Here is an 18,560-nt window from a genome sequence, read left to right as displayed (position 1 = left end):
ACGAGCGTGGTAACTGTATTATCAAAATAAGGAAGTTTTCTTCTATGGCACGGTGGTATAGAAACTTAGTCGAACTGTTCTAATTATTGGATTTTATGAGTACTTCGTAACATGTTGACACTTGATCGTAAAGGTATCCCTCAAGAACACAAGAAACTATGAAGTTTCATGGCTAGCGAACAACTTAGCAAATTCAATGGAAGTTGGTTTTGAATTACAGGAAGCAAGTAAATATGAGAGTATAAGTCAGCTGCGGATAATTATGCATTTATCGTAAGTGTAAACATGAAAAATGTAAAGGGAAAACATATTTTTATTCGTGCTCTGTGAAAATATGAATTTCTGCGAAACATTTATATATAAACATCTGCAATATAGAAAAACTGCGAAAATATTTTTTACGAATGATTAGTAACAAGTATAGTGAATTTTATTGTTCAATATGATTGCGCTCTTTTCTCAAGCAAATTATTTATAAAGTTTCACTAAATAACAATTCTTCGCTCGACACTGTGTTATTATACCAAATAACAGAAATTTATTTAACAATTTTCCTAAATTAAATAATGAAAATAATCTAGGAAATTTAATAGACTAAATAATAAATCAAAAAATACAAACAATTTTGCCGATTTTCATTAAATTATATGTACTATACAAGTGAAATATATTTTTATATATTTTTCTACATCTAGGTTTCTTTAGATCAAAGCACCTCCACAAGCAGTGAAAATAAACAATTCAATAAATTTTCATCAAACGATATTTCAAATAAATCAATTTCAAAGAAAGATATTTTATCTTCATATTTGTACTGGTAGTATAAAAGAAAAGTATAAAATACTCGATTCCTAACTAGAAACCAAACCAGCAGAATGTTTCACAACACGTTAAAGCGATGTGTTTCGACAATTATCGTCTGACTCGTTGGGGCTATTAAAATGATGCATTAATCTAACCAGCTATTGTTTCGTGCCATTAAATCCTCCCGAGATGTCTATCAACCAACCCCGACGATCGTATTTGCTGACTTCCTTACGAGCTTTCCGCGAAAGCAGAGTAAATAACAGTTTGTTGAACTTTGTAAAGCGAGTGCAACATTGAATGGATGCTCATCAATCATGGTAGCCACGTGTATTCGAATCTTGCTTGTCTGCGTTCACACTTGTCGTGTCACGCATATTTCACTTGTAAAATCCGTTTCCACTAGTATATACGATTCGATGTTGAATGAAAGTGTCAACGATTTGGATATATATATATATCGCTTTTATGCTGTCAGAATATTCATCGTTGAAATATCGCTGGCTATCAAACTCTGGCTGAGATATTTATTAGATAGAATTTGTAATAACACATCGAGTACCTCCGTTTCACGTGGGTTGACTAGCTAGTGCAGTTTAAACACCCGCAGATCAATATCTTTAAACTTCTTCCCAAACACCAAAGCCATTTATTCTATGCATATACAAACAAAACTATTAATAATAATCCGTTTTGTGGATCCTTATCTTTCTTTAGAACTTGTATCTTATCTATATATTCTATTTTATCTACATTCTAAGCTACTTCACACATTTACCTAATTTACATTTACACATTTACACATTTACACAATTATACCTTTATCTATAGTAATTCAACAGGGTATTTTACAAGGCTGTTTAAATATGTAATAGTTATTCGATTTAATGATTTAACAAATTATCGTTAAGTGCAAGGTACTTATTTGAAAACAGTAGGAACAATTAAACAATTTTTACCGAATCAAATAGACAAACAGGTTTGGATACTCAATTAACAAATATCATCGTAATAAATCATCCCAAGTGTCTATCTAACAGCACAACATCCCAAAACCTTAATAATCAAAGAACCAAAACAACATTTTCTTTCATAAACAGATGAAATTAATCGAATAAATATGCATTTGCCAAACTAAATAGCCGATAATCCCAAGTAATTGTCCTACGATCTTGCTTATTAACTTCTTTCATAAAATATTTTATGAATCCAATGAGATCATCTTCGTCTCATAAACCAACCTACCACAACCAAAAAATCCTCGAGACCAACCATCACTCGACAACCGTCTGATTCAATTTCTTTTGCAAGTTGCCCACATTTACCCGCAACAGCTGTTAAGTTGGCGAAACGGTGACTACATGGAGGCAGCAGTCTGCCGCCCGCCACTCGCCTGCTATAAAACCTCTCTCCATAAAAGACCTCTCTTTCAAGACCCAGACATATCCAAGACCCACAGAATCACGCGCGAGTTGGATTCGAAAAGCACGTTAAAACGAACAGAAAAAAAAGAAACGCAAAACAAAGGAAAATAAAAGAGAGAGAGGGGGGAAGAGAGAGAGAGAGAGAGAGAGAAAGAGGGAGGAAAAGGCACAAGTGTTGGCCGGTGTGTGCGACTCGTTGCGGAACGGAAGCGTGAACGATGCACGGGGTGGCCGGGGCCGGGTTAGCAGCGTTAGAGTCCGGGGGTGAAAAGGGAAGAGAACGGCAGGTGTCTCGATGGGGTGGTAGGGAGATGCGCGGTGTATTAAACCCGGTGACTCTTGCCGCGCAGCGTGGGAGTTAGTTCTGGTGAGGGCGCCAGCCAGCTCACTCGCTAAACTAACCCACCGTCCCAACCCTTCGATCCTCCATCCCTCGACTTTCGGCCAACAAAGCAACATCCACGGCCGCAACCTCCTTTCACCGACTCCGCAGCCGCTGTTTTTTCGCGACTTCCTGCCCGGCCCGCGTCTAAATACCGTACGACGTACTGAGAAAGGAAAAGGAATCGGTGACCATTCAACAAACAGGGAACGAACAACTTTTCTTTGGCATTCTCGCGTCTCCCAGAACCTACGTGTATACGTACGTTACGTATACTCTGCTCGCGGCAAAGGCGAGCATGCGAGCAACACAAACTCGTAGCAAGAGAACGTAACAGCTGAGCAGAGAAGAATAGTAGAAGAAAGTGAATTCATTTTTGAAGAGGTTGGAACGAGCAACGAATAGTACGAGGCAGCGGGATATAACAAGATTAGAAAGAAGGAGGAAACAGGTTGGTCCCCGTGGTTACGTCGATCGACGCGTTTTTAACCGGACGTTCTCGACGTCATCGTCGTGGATGACGAGTATCAGCGAACGACAGCCAGCAACATGTTAGTGGACTGGTGTTCGCACCATTTTGTGTTCGCGTGATCCGGTCCGTCGGTGATGAACAAACTGGATGAAACGGTAGCCCGTCACGGCAAGAATAAGCTAGCCGCTGAATAAACCAAGTTTAAACACGAGTACGTTTACGGGTATTGTAATCGACTGTAAAACGAGTTTCCACGAGTAGAAGGTCGTTGAAAGTTGTTCAAAGGGTATCAACGATCATCGATCAGACTTTGGAGGATTTTACGTGCGAGAACTGCGAGGAAGAAGAAGAAGAAGAAGAAGAAGAAGAAGAGTGTTATGTGCGACGGGAAACGGAAGATTTGAACTTGGCAGGGAAGGTTATCTGTTAATCGTATCGCATGAGAAAAGGTCCCACGGTGGGAAAGAGGCGCAGAAGGGCGAAGATATCGCAGCACGCAGTCACAGAAGCAAGTATTTCGCACAGAAACACACGTTAAATCATATGTAAACACATCATATTCTGTTAATACACTGGGTAATGTTCCGCAACTGCACCTTTGCCCGATAACTTTCTTTTTTCTCTATATATACGTGCACATAATATATATATATATATATTGTATTCTCTCTCTGTTCACACGCGCCGCCTGTGTTGTGTCACACTCTATCACTGTATGATCGATGTGCGTACTATGTTCTTCTACTCCTTCGGTGTTTTCGACGTCACGACGACCAGCTGTGTCGTCCGGCGCCTTAATTAATCCCCTTTCTCCCCACCCCCCTCACCCCCCAAACCAGGAGCACGGTTTTGCACATTTTTCGGGCACCTGTTGATCTCTCTCGTACTACATAGCCACTTTTCCTCACTTTAAAGTCGTTCGGAGAGTTCGATGTCACCGCTGCACGCCGTGTCACACCGCACGTAGAATCTCGTATAACGCCTCACTGGCACACAAGCACTTCCAAAAGTCAAGCACCGTGAACCGGCACACGGGGCCCTTCGACAGCATGGAAACCAGAGATAGAAAGCAGTTTTCTATGACGCCATCGAGGACAGTAAGTGTCTAATTTAAGACAGAAACCAGTATAGAGAATCTGCAGACGCAGCCAAGGGACCATAAGTAGTCGTGGATCCTGGAAATTGGACTTTCGATTTCTACCGGGGAAAGTAGAGGGATCAGAAAGTGGAGAGTAGTATGTTGTAATAGAGACAGAGGAGAGAAAGAATCGCGATGCAGGCAACAGGGAGAGAGGACAGGGGTAAGAGCAGGAGGACCAGGAGAAAAATCGAGTTTCGTTGTTGCCCACACTATCGAGCACCTTAATAAGCATCCACGACCAGCACCAGCACCATTCATCACTGGCACTGCATATTATTCTTCAGACACACGCCTTATTGTCGACTAAGAGCCATCCTTTTTTTTACTAACGGCCTGATTTCAGGACGCGGAAATCCTCGAGAGCCTCTGTTGACATTGAGTGGAACGAATCGTCGGAAATTTTCGGAAATGCGACATTAACGAGACACGATCGTGGACTGTGCAACGATCGCCGACCGAATCGAGTCGAATCGAAGAGAAACGAAGAGAAGAAGGAAATCGAAAGAGAATAGAATAGGTGATGTTCTTATTGATCTCCCTATTCCGATTATATCCGAAGATTTAGAAGAGTGTTCGATGAAAGAAGAAAAGCAGCAAAGTAGAAAAACGAGAGATAGAATAAAAGTAGTTGAACGCGTTTAAGAAACGTTTCGTTTCCCATGTAACGGATGCCTACACGGTTATCGATTGATCGCCGGTCATCGCTCATCGTCCGCGTTTTCTTCCCTCAAGTCGCTCCCTACAGAAACGCTTCCTCCCCCTGCACAGCTAACGAAAAGTCGGCCTAAACTCTCAGCGTCGTGCCTTTTGACTGGCAAACGAAAATCGAGCGCGGTACGTGTATACAATAAAAAGCGCTAAAAACGAAACAACATACAAAAAAAAAAAGAGAAAAAGTAACAAAGGCGAAGCTACATAAAGAATCGATCCAAGAAGAGAGAAAAGAAGAAGAGGAGAGAAACAAAAGACACTTAATTTTTAATCGATTCGAAAGCCAGCCCGGTTAAATCCGGTGAAAATTGTGACATATATGATGGCGGTGTGCATGTTCTGGCTTCTCACGTACGTGGGACAAGGGCTGGACCTGGCCGTGGGGAATCGCCCGGTGATCATCATGCAGGGTGCACAGGAGCAGGACTACCGGCACGGTAGCGGGATCAGAAAGAAGAGCGAGCTAAACTCGGTAGGCAATAACCTGTTGCACTTCAGGATATATCCTCCCGAGGCCTCTCACCGAGACGACCTGTCCAACTGGTTGCTATTGAACGACGAGCCACGGATCTCCTCATGGACACCAGCTGGTATATTGATCGACGATATGATCAGAGAGCCTAGGGAGCTACAGACTGTATTCTTTGCCCTGTCACCCGCTATGTTGAACATGCTCTACTCCGAATACATGAACACGGCGACACAACCGGGCGAACAATTTCTACACGAGGATCAACAACAACAGCCAATGGGCGGTGGCCCTCTGGGTAGTCAACGTACTAAGAAGCTACGAATCGACTGTAGACACTCGAGAAATACGGTCAGCCTGCCTATAAGAGTATGCGACGATGAAACAGGACGCAAGAGCTTTCAAGAAACCAGACAATCGAACTACGACGATCTCTTCGAGCAGAAGTTAAACACTGCTGCGAACATGAAGACTGACTCGATATCACGGGGACCTGAGAAGTACAGGGATTATCAGAACGGCGCAACGTTTGTGTCGAGGCCACCGTTTGGCCTGGACACAGCCAAGCCTCCCGGAAAGAGAAGCCAAACTCTTGTCGGACGCCGCTCCATCGACCTCTCCGGAGAGTCGACTCCGCATCAAGCTCAACCGCCGTCCTCCCTCGGGAACGGCATCAACGTCGCTTCTCAAATTATGTTCAGATCCACCAGGGGAAGCATACAGTACGACGTACCGCAAATCGGTGAGTGTTGCATTTTCGTGTTTGTTTGAATGGGATTTGGGCTGTAGAGAAAGTTCGTGGTGTTTTTCGTAGTTGAATTATAGCTCCCATAGCTCGTTATACATACATACAGTAACTTATGGAAGTAATTTCAAAATTTATAGAAACGTTTTGCGAATATATTACGCGTGCTATACGAAACATTTCGCAACTGTAAATTTCGCTAGCAAAGAGATTTGACTACCATGATTACTATTATGATTATCTACTATATATGCATATTTAGATTTATTTTAAATTTTATCAATATAGTCATGACAATTGTATCTCGTTACAATGCTAAGGAAATTTGTTAATGTTTTATATAACACGTATAATATATAATATGCTCGATTATGAAGAAAGTATCTATTGAAGAACCAATTTGTAACAAGTCGATATACCAAAACTTTTGCATTAACATCAGTGTACTAATATTTTAAACAGTGATGCTTTATAATAAAAGTACTTACTGTTTTTCTTCTTTATGTCTACTGAGTTTTGTCTAAAACTAATGAAACTTAAAATAGTGAAATCTTTGCTACCTTGAATTTTTTGATTCAAGTATTATCTACGGGAAACACATACATTTTTAAATTTTTCTTTATAGAAATCTTATTTTTCGAAGAGTCCTAGAGAGTTTTGAGTTTACAGAAAAATACGGTTTCTTCGTTTGTATTTTTAAGGAAGTTTATACTTTCAGAGAAATTATCGAAACTTTTAAGTTACAGTTGGATAAAATCTTCTCTTAGAATATGAATTTTTTATGTGTATAAGGCCGACGAAGAACTTAGAGTTTTATGTTTAGTTGTATTTCTATTTTTAAAGACAATGTAGAAGATTTGACTTAAAAAATTGATTCAAGCTACAGCTAAATTAGACTTTTGCTTTATATTTTGATAGTAGAAGTTTTTTTAAATTAAAATTCGATTAGCGGAAAATAGACGTTCTGTTCTTTCAATAATTATTGAGAATCTTGAATTCGGTCTAAATCTCGTACTCATTCGACAGTATCATTGATCCTGAATAACGTAATAGTGGATAGATGTCGGTATTTATAAATCTGTCACCGAGTTCTGTTTATAGAAGCAATCTATAATAGTTCTAAAAAACTTAAATCTGAAGTGTACATCTATTTTCATAAAAAATTTGACCAACAAATAGTTTCGTTAGAGAGCTATTTAATAGGAAAATACATTTCTGTTAAAATTGAAATGTTAAAAATATGTTAAAACTATATATATTTACATATAAATATTGACATTAGATATTAGTATTGTAATTTATATATTATAACATAATATATTATGCAATAATTTATTGCATTATTGCAATGACTGACTAGTTTTATTATTCCAAATTTATAGGAACCATTATTTCTGTTCAAAAATTGTAATGAAGCTGTTGCAGTTGCATGATTTATGGCTTCTTTTTAAATTAACATATCAAAAAATTGTCTAAATAAAATAGCTGATTCGTGTTCCTATATAGCAATCTTTATGGCACTTTTATAAACTGATATAAGAAAATTACAGGGTTACCATAATTCTTCAAAATAGTCAGTAATTAAATTTCAGTACTTTTATTATAAATCTCTCTAACATTCAATATCTTGCGATGGTTTATAGGAAATTTCTTTCTCTTCAACCTTTTGCTCTGAAATATCGAATTATGTCCCTACATAGCCCAGATTATAGATCAAATACGACGAGTGTAAGCTGTTCTAATATCAAAGCTCAACTTTAACTCTGACTTCACTTATATTAAGAGACTATAGTTTGCTGAATATAAATTATCCATAATATTTTGTGGTTTTGCTTTGGACATTATACTAAAGCAATAAATAGGTAACAGTATAGTACATATATATGTACTTATGAGCAAAATCATAAACCAGGAGATTAATGTGGCTGACAAGGTCGATATGTGAGAATTTAATAGACGATGCTGACCCGTCGAATTCGAATTTCGGAAAGACGATATTTCACGCATACAATAACAAAACTTCAACTATTTCTTGCGACTAAATTTATCTTGAAACTAATTCGAACTAGTACGACAGACTCAAATTGAACATACGTCGAGTTCATTTCGACACGTGTAACTGTGACTGTATAGGGTACAGTTGTCCTTCAGAATGCAAGTTATTCCTCGAGCTCGTCCTCTGGAATCCATTTACTCCGAATTACAGGAATTTTCACTATTCTTTTACGTGTGTAGCGTGGTGGCTCGAAACTAATTTCGAAAGTCGCCATACGCGTATTTTCCAAACATACAGAGTACGAACGTAATTGTTTCTATTGCAATTTGTCTCTAATCATCGCTTTATTCCCAACAACATTCTGCTTTCGTTGTTTACAATACCATTTCATCCAACCTGTTTTCTTTAACAAAGAAAAGCTACGAAGAGCGTATAAGCTGTCACGTATCGAACAATCATTTTGCTTCCCACCAGTCTCTATAGATTCGACATTTCTCTAATCTAGTACTATAAATTTTCTCTATAATATGTATGTATCTAGAGTCACTTTTATTTCGATTTATAACATCGTTTAAAAAGCGTAACTTGTGCTCTACTGCACTGATTTTATTAGTCTTTACGATCATTGTAGCTATATATGATAGTAAAGCATTACAACCTGATACAATTGATTTATGAGTGGTACTAAAAAAGCTGTGCATGTTTAAACAAAGTCACATTTTTATGGACATTAGCCAAACAAATAGAATTTAAATAGAAATTTATTTCTCTCACCTGGTAGATATTTTAATATATAAATATATATAAATAATAAATACTTTATTTTGAATACTTATATGTATATGTTTTACATTTATACACGTGTTATGTGCATTCTGTACATTTTCGTACTTGAAAATTTTCCATAAATACAACATTCGTAGCCTATTTATTTAAGTGTATAATTAAACCTTCATACACATAGTTTGTCGTATTAACAAAAATTAGTCCGGTCTACATAGTAGAAGTGCTTTCAGTAATGCTACACTCACACCGAGCGAAAGGGTTTAATCTACCATGCTGAATATTCAGATCGATTAGTTGAAATTATTCGAAGCGTTAAAGCCTCTCGTCACTCTGTGTCAGGAATTTAATCGCATTCTCTCGATACCTTGCGATTGATAAACGTTTGAAATGCTTAAAAGTTCATAGTGAAATGTTCGAAATCTTTAGACGCTAATATATTTCTATGAAAATAGAATGTTTTTTTGCAGTTACTTTTTGCAGTTGCAATTCAGTAATTTCGTGACTTCTCGATGAAAATCTTTGAAGTAATTTTTATTGATCTCTACAGTATTCAATTTCATCATACATGAAACTACAGAAAAAGAACAGGATAGCATCTTCTTTGACTTTTTAATTTAATGTCACTTTCGTTTAATTTAATGTCGTTTCGTTCAAAGATATAATTGACAACTTTCTGTAGAAGCCAAAGGCTATAACAGTTAAGACAAACAATATTTCAATGCTTCTATTATTTTAATATGGCGATATTTTTAAAATTACCATTATAAAATGAAATATTACACGTTTAGCTCTAAAATTAAAAGGGCAATTTTTGTAACACGGGATTAATCAACAATGTACTGAATTTTAAAATTACTTCTCTGTAAAAGAAATTGAGAGATCTTCCTCTGTTAAGCGACGCTAAGGAAATTTCAAACTTTTTCGTACAATATAATACTTAGTGCATTCGTAAAATATTTTCAAGTGTTCGAATACTTTCGTGAGTCACTGTATCATATCTTTCGCCTGTGATTTTCGAATAGTCTTCCAATCTCACCACATATATAATAAAACATATCAACCGTGAAACAGGTCGAAATGTTTTCGAGCAATCGGTTAGAGATGGGTGAACGTCGGAGCAGAAAATTTTGAAGAAATTGAACATTTTCAAGAATCCGCGTAATGCAATGGAAAATCGATCTATTCAATATGGAATCGTTTTTCTGTATGGTAGAGGTTAGCTGTGTTTGACGAACTCTCGAATTCAATGAGAGGAAACTAATTAATTGGATATCTCGCCTTGAACTCAAAACGAGCGATTTTTCATTCGTGTGAAAAATTGAGGGGCCGAAAAGAGATGACGCTGGAAAAATGGAGGGCAATTTCTTGCCGATGCTACTCGTCGAGTGTCCTTTACATGTCAACCCCTCGGGGACCAATATTCCGTATACATTACCATTTGCAAAAAGCCCTTGGGCTACTTTGAATTACAGTGTATAATAACCTCGATAACCAACCTGACCAAGAACTGATCATTTGTATCTCCTGTTTTAGCATTTAATGAAAAGTTTCATTTGCGTGATATTATCGGTATTTAAATAATGCTATCAGGTACGTTTCATTCGAATCTCTCGAAAGCCAAACTGACCAAGTCCATTTTTTGTCAATTTCTTAAATTTAATTGTATACAATTCAAAGGAATGTTTAAAATTTGAACCAGCATATGAGTATTAGTAACTTTGTACTAGATATTTTTCACTATGTAGTAACAGTCATCTATTTCGAAAGATATATAGTACGTCTATTCATCGCTCCTGTAAAATAGAATTGCGTTTTCTACTAAATTCCTGTAATAAGATTATAGTATTACCTCTCAACTTCTTTCGTTCATCACTGCAAGTACACGGTTAATGTTCGATTTCTAAAAAGGAAATTATATACTTCCACGAGTTCATTCGTTACATTTGCAACATATTTTTATTTAAATTTGAGGAATACAGATCAACACGCGTAAATGATATTTCAGCAGAGAGCTTGAAAACCTAAGATCATTATGATTATTATTAGTTGAATCATAGAAGAAACAAAATTTCTTCGTTCCTCAATAGTAGAACAGTTAATAACGTTTTTCTATCTTTCTACATTTTATAACAAAGCGATTTTTTTTTAATGTACTCTTCTTATATATAATCACTCTTCCAGTAGAACCTGTAATTTATGCTTCTACATCAAAACGATAAATTTTGTCTGACGTATAGCCATTCATAAGATCGAAAAGATTAATCATGAGATCGCTGCGCGTAATTAGCGTAGAACTTTTTGCTCATTAGCTAGTATCGATTTTTTTTTCAAGCAGCGATACGCGTGGTTTCAGCTCTTTAATGACTTTTATCGCTACTGGTGATCACGATGGCACACCCTGTGACCGATGTCCAGTTGGATTACGGCGAAGCGACAATTTAATCGCCGGTTCCGTTTCACCGTTGCACGCTGCCCGTTTCCGGAAAATGAAAAGTGACGGACGCTTGAGGGTCAGAACGTTAATTCTGTTCGAATAACCTTTTGGGGGCGGACAGAGAATCGGTTTATCGGATTTTAATCCGGTTGATACTCTGCTACCTGTACGCTAAGCGAGGTGTCGCTGATTAAATGATGCTGCATGCTGTCATTTGCTCCTTCAACCTTCCTTTCTGCCTTTCGTTTGTTTTATCAACGTAGAATAAGGTAAAAATGTTGTACACAAGTAGTTGAATAGCCGTGATTAAACTTTGTTTAACAATGATCGTTACGATTTACAGCTACAGGCTGGTGAAAGTATTTTTGAAACGTTTACAGTAGAAAACTTTTATGAATATATTATGTGCGTTTTAGTAAACTTCTTGAAATTTCGTTACCACTGCAACGTGTCACGACTGTGGTAATTATAACAGTACAATTTCAAACTCGCCACAACTCGCTACAATTACAAGTTATGTTAATTACAATTTTCAACAAGTCACAAACTACAAGTTATTATAGTGTACTAATAAATTCTCTTGTTATATCTTGATAACAAATTTGAGAAGAAAATAAATGATATTGTAGGAACAAATTTTACAAGCTACGAGTCAGCTTGTGCTGTTTCACATAGAATTATAAAATTTTAAAAGAGAAGTCCATAATCTAACTTCTAGCTTGCGTCCTCGTTAATATTATTACGTGGTTGGTGAATGATTATACAAGAGAGCACATATATACCTGTCAATCAATAAAAGTACTTAAAATTCATTGTAGAATATCTTTCACTCCATATCATGTCATTTTGTCTTGAAACACCTTTTTCCATCTGTTATTCCGCCTTTAAAAATGCAACCTGAACCAATTTGTACGTATGAACAAATCTTTAAAAATCGTAATATCAAACGAACAAAGAAAAGGAGCAAGCGGCGAGAAAACAGTCGCGAAAAGTGATGGAAAAGACAAGCGCGTTGAAATTATTTCAACTGTTTAACCACAACATCTGTCCGTAATTTTCCTTCCTACTGTATGACAGTTATGAAGTATACAAATATTTTAGCATTTAAAAACGTGTTAAAATGTTGTCCAAAACAAATAAAACTTATTCATATGATGTTCCACTTCACAATTCTAAATATTTGGTCACACAATTACACCATAATACTGAATTATTATTTATTATTAACTTTAATTTCATCATTCTATAATCTGTAATGAAATTTCATTGGAGAATAAAATTCTAAATATAATATCTGACTAAAAAATAAGCCTGTTTATAGTGCATTTAATATGTTACGCAATTTATCACTGTAAACATGGAAAATATCGAAAATTTTATATCTGTGACTGTTTATTCAGTTCAAAAACTAACTGTTTATTTAGTATTAAAATTTTGATAGATCGAAAGTCTGTTTCATTTGTTTAATTTGTCAATTTCGCGACTGTGACTGTTCGTTAACGCATATTATAATTAAATCTATCATTGCTGGTTACCAGTGGCCTTTACGGCGTCACTGACATGCATAATATCAGCCACCGCCATCACAGACATGTTAATCGTAGGAATTACGAATCGCCAGAATTATCTCCGTTTGTTTGAAAATATTTACCGGTATGGTATTTCAAGGGAAAGTATTTTACGGGTTGAGTGTTTTCGTGGATGTGATTGGGGTGATTGAAGGGGTTGTTTGAAAGGGATGCTTTTGTTTTTTGACCGTTGGTAATGGTTTTCCCCGAGGGAGAATACTCGAATAAGAGTTCATCTTGCGAAGGAAGAGATTAATGGGAACGTAGTGATAATCGATCGGTATTGTTGGTGAAACCGATATAGCAGCTCGTGAAATCGGTCAGGTGCGAAAGTTTACATATATATTTCGAGCGTCGAAACCACAATTTGAAACATCGATCCTAGTCCCAGATTGTATCACGATCAGTCACCGGAGTCCTTTAAAAATAAAATAGTATAATAAAAACGTTAGCTCCATGAATTTTGTTGACACGTTATGACGCATATTGTTAAAATGCAGCACAATTTATTTGCCCCCACATTTATTTAGATAAAAGAAGTAAAAAAATTATACAATATAATGTTACAAAAATTACCTCCTTAGTGTTGGGGCGATTAAATGTTTCGTAACCTGGGATGTAATTTTGTTCCGAAGTTTTTTGAGTAAAATAAATGCTTCAATTTTCCAAATTTCTTCTAGAAACACATTAACAATAGTCGTATTCATACGCGTGTTAATTCAGAGTTGATTTTACTTTGAATTAACAACTGAATTGAATATTTTTTAATTCTTTATTTTATTGAGGTAATGTAAAATGAAATGTAGTAAATAATCTAATATGGTAATGAAAAATAAATTTAAAAAATTGCTTCTATCTTTGTATTTGCTATTCTCTTATAAAATGAAGAAACATTATATGGAAATATTAAATATCGATTTACAAATAATTTTTGAAATATAAAACACAAGATGCTACTGTAAAATATGTCCAATTATGGGTATCGACTTTTAACCCTCCTACGCCCTTTCATCACCTTCAACCTAATTCAGTTTATATATATTTAAAAGGTCTTAAATTCTCGTTTGAATTTTATGTTAAAGACATTTTAAAACATTCAACATCTTCTTCTTTGTTAAAACGAAAATATGATGGAGATATAAAAATTGGCCAGTGTTTCGATTTGTATTCCTTTTTATTAAGTTTTCTGTTTGAGGTAGAAATTGACGAATATTATTGTACTACCAGTCCTTGATATTACACATTATACGGTAATATAGCACTAGTACTTTATATTGTTATAGTCCAAACTACTGATATGCAAATTCGTGTAATCCCATTCTTCGGTAATGCGTTATTATTAGCATCCACGTCATGTTATAGATTGTACTAGCCATGGAAAATAATAGTGCCGTGTATTATTACTTTATGACATTACGATAGTATAAATTGTTGCTATAACATTAACATATGTCAGAACTGTGATACTATTAATCAACTTATAACACCCATATGTATTCATCGCTATCCTCGACTTTACTCGGTAATTTTAACTCAAAATTCTCCAATAGTATGTTTTACTACTCCTTTATCCTTCTTTATAATCCTTATCGAATTAGAATCACAGACAAAAATTTTACTTCTCCAAGTATATTATATATAGACATGCTACGTTAAATAAATTGCAAATTGTCCTTGACTGATATTTTTAATAACTATTATTAAATATATACGTAGACGATCGTACTGGAAAAAATTACTTAATTTGTTTAATTTATAAATATGACTTATAACAGTAGGGTAATTATTGAAAAATTATATAAATCTTACTAAATTCTAGATAACCATTAGAAAATTATTAAATTTTATTGAAAGTTTAAATTAGTAAAGAACTCATATGTTTCATATGGTAATACAAATTTCATGGATTAAATGCATATAATAAGTTTAAATGCTTTCTTCGTTCATATTTTGATATTCGAATTATTAAATTATCATTGTTATTAAACTTTGATATTTATGTTATTAACTTTCTGATTCAACTCCTTAAATCAAATGTAGACTTTAGGCTATTTGATTCATTTCAAATTGTTTCAATAAGATTTAAATCAAAGAATGATACAGGCACCAACATGTAATTATTGATTTATTATTTCTAAAATTCTTGCAAATAGTTTCCACAATTTTTCGTCGTGTATTTTGCATCATTATGCAACTACAAAATTCTAATCTAATCCTTAATTATTTTCTTCGTAACCCAGATCAATTATCATATTCTATACCACTGCAGCAGGTGTTTTAATACTTATAAACGTGGGTGTATATGTATATAACACCTCAGTAATTAGTAAACTCTGTTATTACAGTTTGCTCATGTTTCTCAATTTTACTAAAAATGCAGAAAAATATCGTAAATTTTGAATGGCTCTAATTCGATGACAGGGAGATGGATTATATGTTCACCAGACTAAATCATATACGACGAATAAGATACAAAATTTAACTTTACAGTGATATTGCTCGCAGATTAAAGAGAGCGGGTGACATTTCAGATATAAGAAGTTAAATAAATGCATTTCCCTCTTTCAGCGACTTACTATTCATCCAAACTTATTTATCTCTGCTCATAGAATATAGTAACCATATTCGATTACCTAACTTTGCGACACCTTATACAATTTCCTAACCGCCCCCAAACACCTACGTAACACGTTTCCCCTCGACTTCACCTTGACGCAGCGTTTCCTCGAAATTAAAGGAGTCCCCAGACTGCGCAAAATATTCGCGAGATCAAAGGCAACGAAATATGTATTCGCAGCCATATCGAAATTCATTTTCATGTCAAAATAGAGAATTTTCATCGCTTATATATAGATCACTTACAGTACAAATATTTTATTATTTTTATTTATTTGTTTATTGTCGCAACGACTCATCATTAGCTACCGCAATGCAGAAATATTGTACTATTACGTTTCTTAAAATTGAAGCAAATTCTTCAAATTCCTATAATTATACATCTGAGCTAAAAAAAACATGCTATTTCTTATTCAATTTTTATTTTTCTGTTAACTCTTCCTTATCTTTCTCAAACTAAACAATTATTTGTCAGCGATGAGAAAACGTATTGGTTCGAAAATAATTGAAAAAATCATGGATATACACACGTAGCTAATAGACGTAACATATCTTGATCGCACCAGAAATCGTTTGACGTAACCATCAACTTCATCGGCACAGTAATCACCCGGATAGATTGAAATGATGACAATTACCGGGTGATCATTACCGATACGCGAGATTCGCACCTGTTGCGGTCCGCACACCAGCGCGGTTACGCGTGTCACCACGCGATACCAATTTCTGATTCCACGTCATCCGGTTGAAAACCAGCTAAAATAGAAAATGCGTCACTTTCTAATCAAGGCCACGCTTGACGGTATAAAGTTACACGTATATTTGTAGAAAAGATATAGTGACGTTATAAAGTAGCCCTTCGTGTACACTTCTTTTTTAGCACACTTGTTTCTTGGTTATAATATGTACACTAATATATTTTATTCAAAACACATACATAAATAGATGTACATAAATTGGAGAATATCTTTGAAAAAAAGAAAATATTTTCAATGGAAAACTTATCTAATATATTTTGTCACAAAACCAAATCCATTTCCAAGCTGTGAATCCGAGATAAAATAAAATGAATAAATAATATTTAATATATTTTACTATTTACTGTTTAAATACCACTACTTGCATCAATAGCTTTTCCATCAATTTAGAAGAATTTTTTCATTTTTACTTATATCCAGAAATCAAAGAATTCAAAGATAAAGAGCTTGTCAAGCGACAGAATAATAATTTTACAAGGTTTCATCACGAATTGATAACTTATCTAATTAACATATATATATATATACGCAACGAGCCTAATTATCTTGTCTACAATTGTTATTGGAATAAAGAGTACATTATAACCTGTTACCTCAGCGTTATAATTAATTCAATTACTTTATTATCTTAAACGAAATAGGGAATCTATCAGTTTCATGACGTTAATTGCAAAATCGTAACGGGAATTTACGACTCCCGTTGACGCGCTTCCTTGAGATCGCGTCTCTCCACAAACGGTCGACAAAACACGCTAATTTTCTTGTTACATATATTAAAATTTTTATTTCATTTAATCCTGTCGTAACATTTTATTATACGTAGACATAATAATTATTTTACGTTGCGGTTCGATGTGTTCGAGATTTTGTTCGATTTATCCGTTAGTAGAAATTTTGTGATTAAAATGTCGGAATATTTACGTACGACAATATATATAAATATTAGAGATGTCGACGTTTTCAAAGTTTCACTTTTTCCAAGCCTTTATCTGTTTCATTTCATTCCTCCTCATCGTGGTTCACTATCAACAATTCCATCGGTGACTTTTATTGCCTCGTAACGACGTTAAAGTGTAATTACCACAGTGGGAAAGCTCTAACTGTTTCTTTTTACTGGTAAAGTAAAAATTTGCGTCTCTTCTGTTTAATAAAAAGTTTGCAAAGCTGCGTTAATAATTAATAAACCCTCCTTCTTTGATATCATTAAGATACAGCGATAAATGAAAGAAAATTGAAGAACTAAATGACAAAAAAGTATTATTTAGCACAAAACAAAATTGAAGAATTGGAATATTGAATGGTGTTAACCCCGGTTTTCAATATGGACAAGAAATATTATTTTAAATTTTTCATTTACAATTTTAACTGTACCTTACTTGTTGTTTCGAAAGTTAAATAAAATGAATTACAGATTTATCTTTCATGCACTTACAATGGTAAGTATTTAACGTGGTTTGTAATTATTAGTCGAAATATCTGAGAGCCATTCTATATTCACATACGATACCTTTAAAGTTCAAAAGAACATCATAGCGGTACAATTAATTGAATTTACGAATGTTTTCCTGTTTATATCGTGGCATACACTCTCTTGTACGAGATATTGTTTACCGCTTAAATTTCTCAATTATAATTGACAAAAGAAAAATGAATAAATATACAGGGTAGTTGGTAACTGGTGGTACAAGCGGAAAGGGGGTGATTCTACGCGAAAAAAGAAGTCGAAAATATAGAATAACAATTTTTTTTATTTTTTTTTTAATTTTTTCATCGAGACAACGATCTACAGTGAGATCCGTTATAACGTACCGCACGCGTACCGAGCGAAAATTCAAAGTCGATTTTCTCGAAAACAAAGCCTCAAACGAAAAATTTTTATTCTATATTTTCGACTTCTTTTTTCGCGTAGAATCACCCCCTTTCCGCTTGTACCACCAGTTACCAACCACCCTGTATATTGTAGAATAGGTTTAATACAAAAATTTAGGTTTAATACTTATTTGTAGAAGTGTTAATTTTCAATTTTCCTCTGTTCGCTATTTACGAATATACATATATACAATTTTTATATAGTTTTTGATGAATTACGTCGTTGTTTCGACGCTCGTTTATTAATTAAACGAGAAATTGTTTCGGTATAAAGTAATTATATTTCGTTAATTAACGAGTTCTGTTGTGATACGCTGGATGGTAAAAATATTTCCGATGCATGGAATGAGATAATTTTTATTTTACGTTACAGTTGTATACCTAT

The 18,560-nt window shown here is 34.8% G+C and overlaps 1 protein-coding gene across 5 annotated transcripts in view; it reads left to right on the top strand.

The window, feature by feature from the left end:
• jeb (low-density lipoprotein receptor domain-containing jelly belly protein) overlaps positions 1–18,560 on the top strand; it is a 96,554-nt gene that overhangs the window by 66,762 nt on the left and 11,232 nt on the right. Inside the window, exons 1-2 of one of the 5 annotated variants that reach the window (XM_069128252.1) lie at positions 772–3,590; positions 4,567–6,145. In XM_069128252.1, the coding sequence (XP_068984353.1) occupies positions 5,254–6,145 (892 nt within the window). In that variant the 5' untranslated portion in view covers positions 772–3,590; positions 4,567–5,253. Of the gene's footprint in view, positions 1–771; positions 3,595–3,997; positions 6,146–18,560 lie in introns of those variants that run through there. The other 4 variants (XM_069128255.1, XM_069128256.1, XM_069128254.1 and 1 more) reach the window with 4 other exon arrangements.

The sequence above is a fragment of the Bombus flavifrons genome, chromosome 15, assembly GCF_040668555.2.
Source record: "Bombus flavifrons isolate JBK064 chromosome 15, iyBomFlav1_principal, whole genome shotgun sequence".
NCBI lineage: Eukaryota > Metazoa > Arthropoda > Insecta > Hymenoptera > Apidae > Bombus > Bombus flavifrons.
This window is presented reverse-complemented; position numbering and strand designations above follow the sequence as displayed.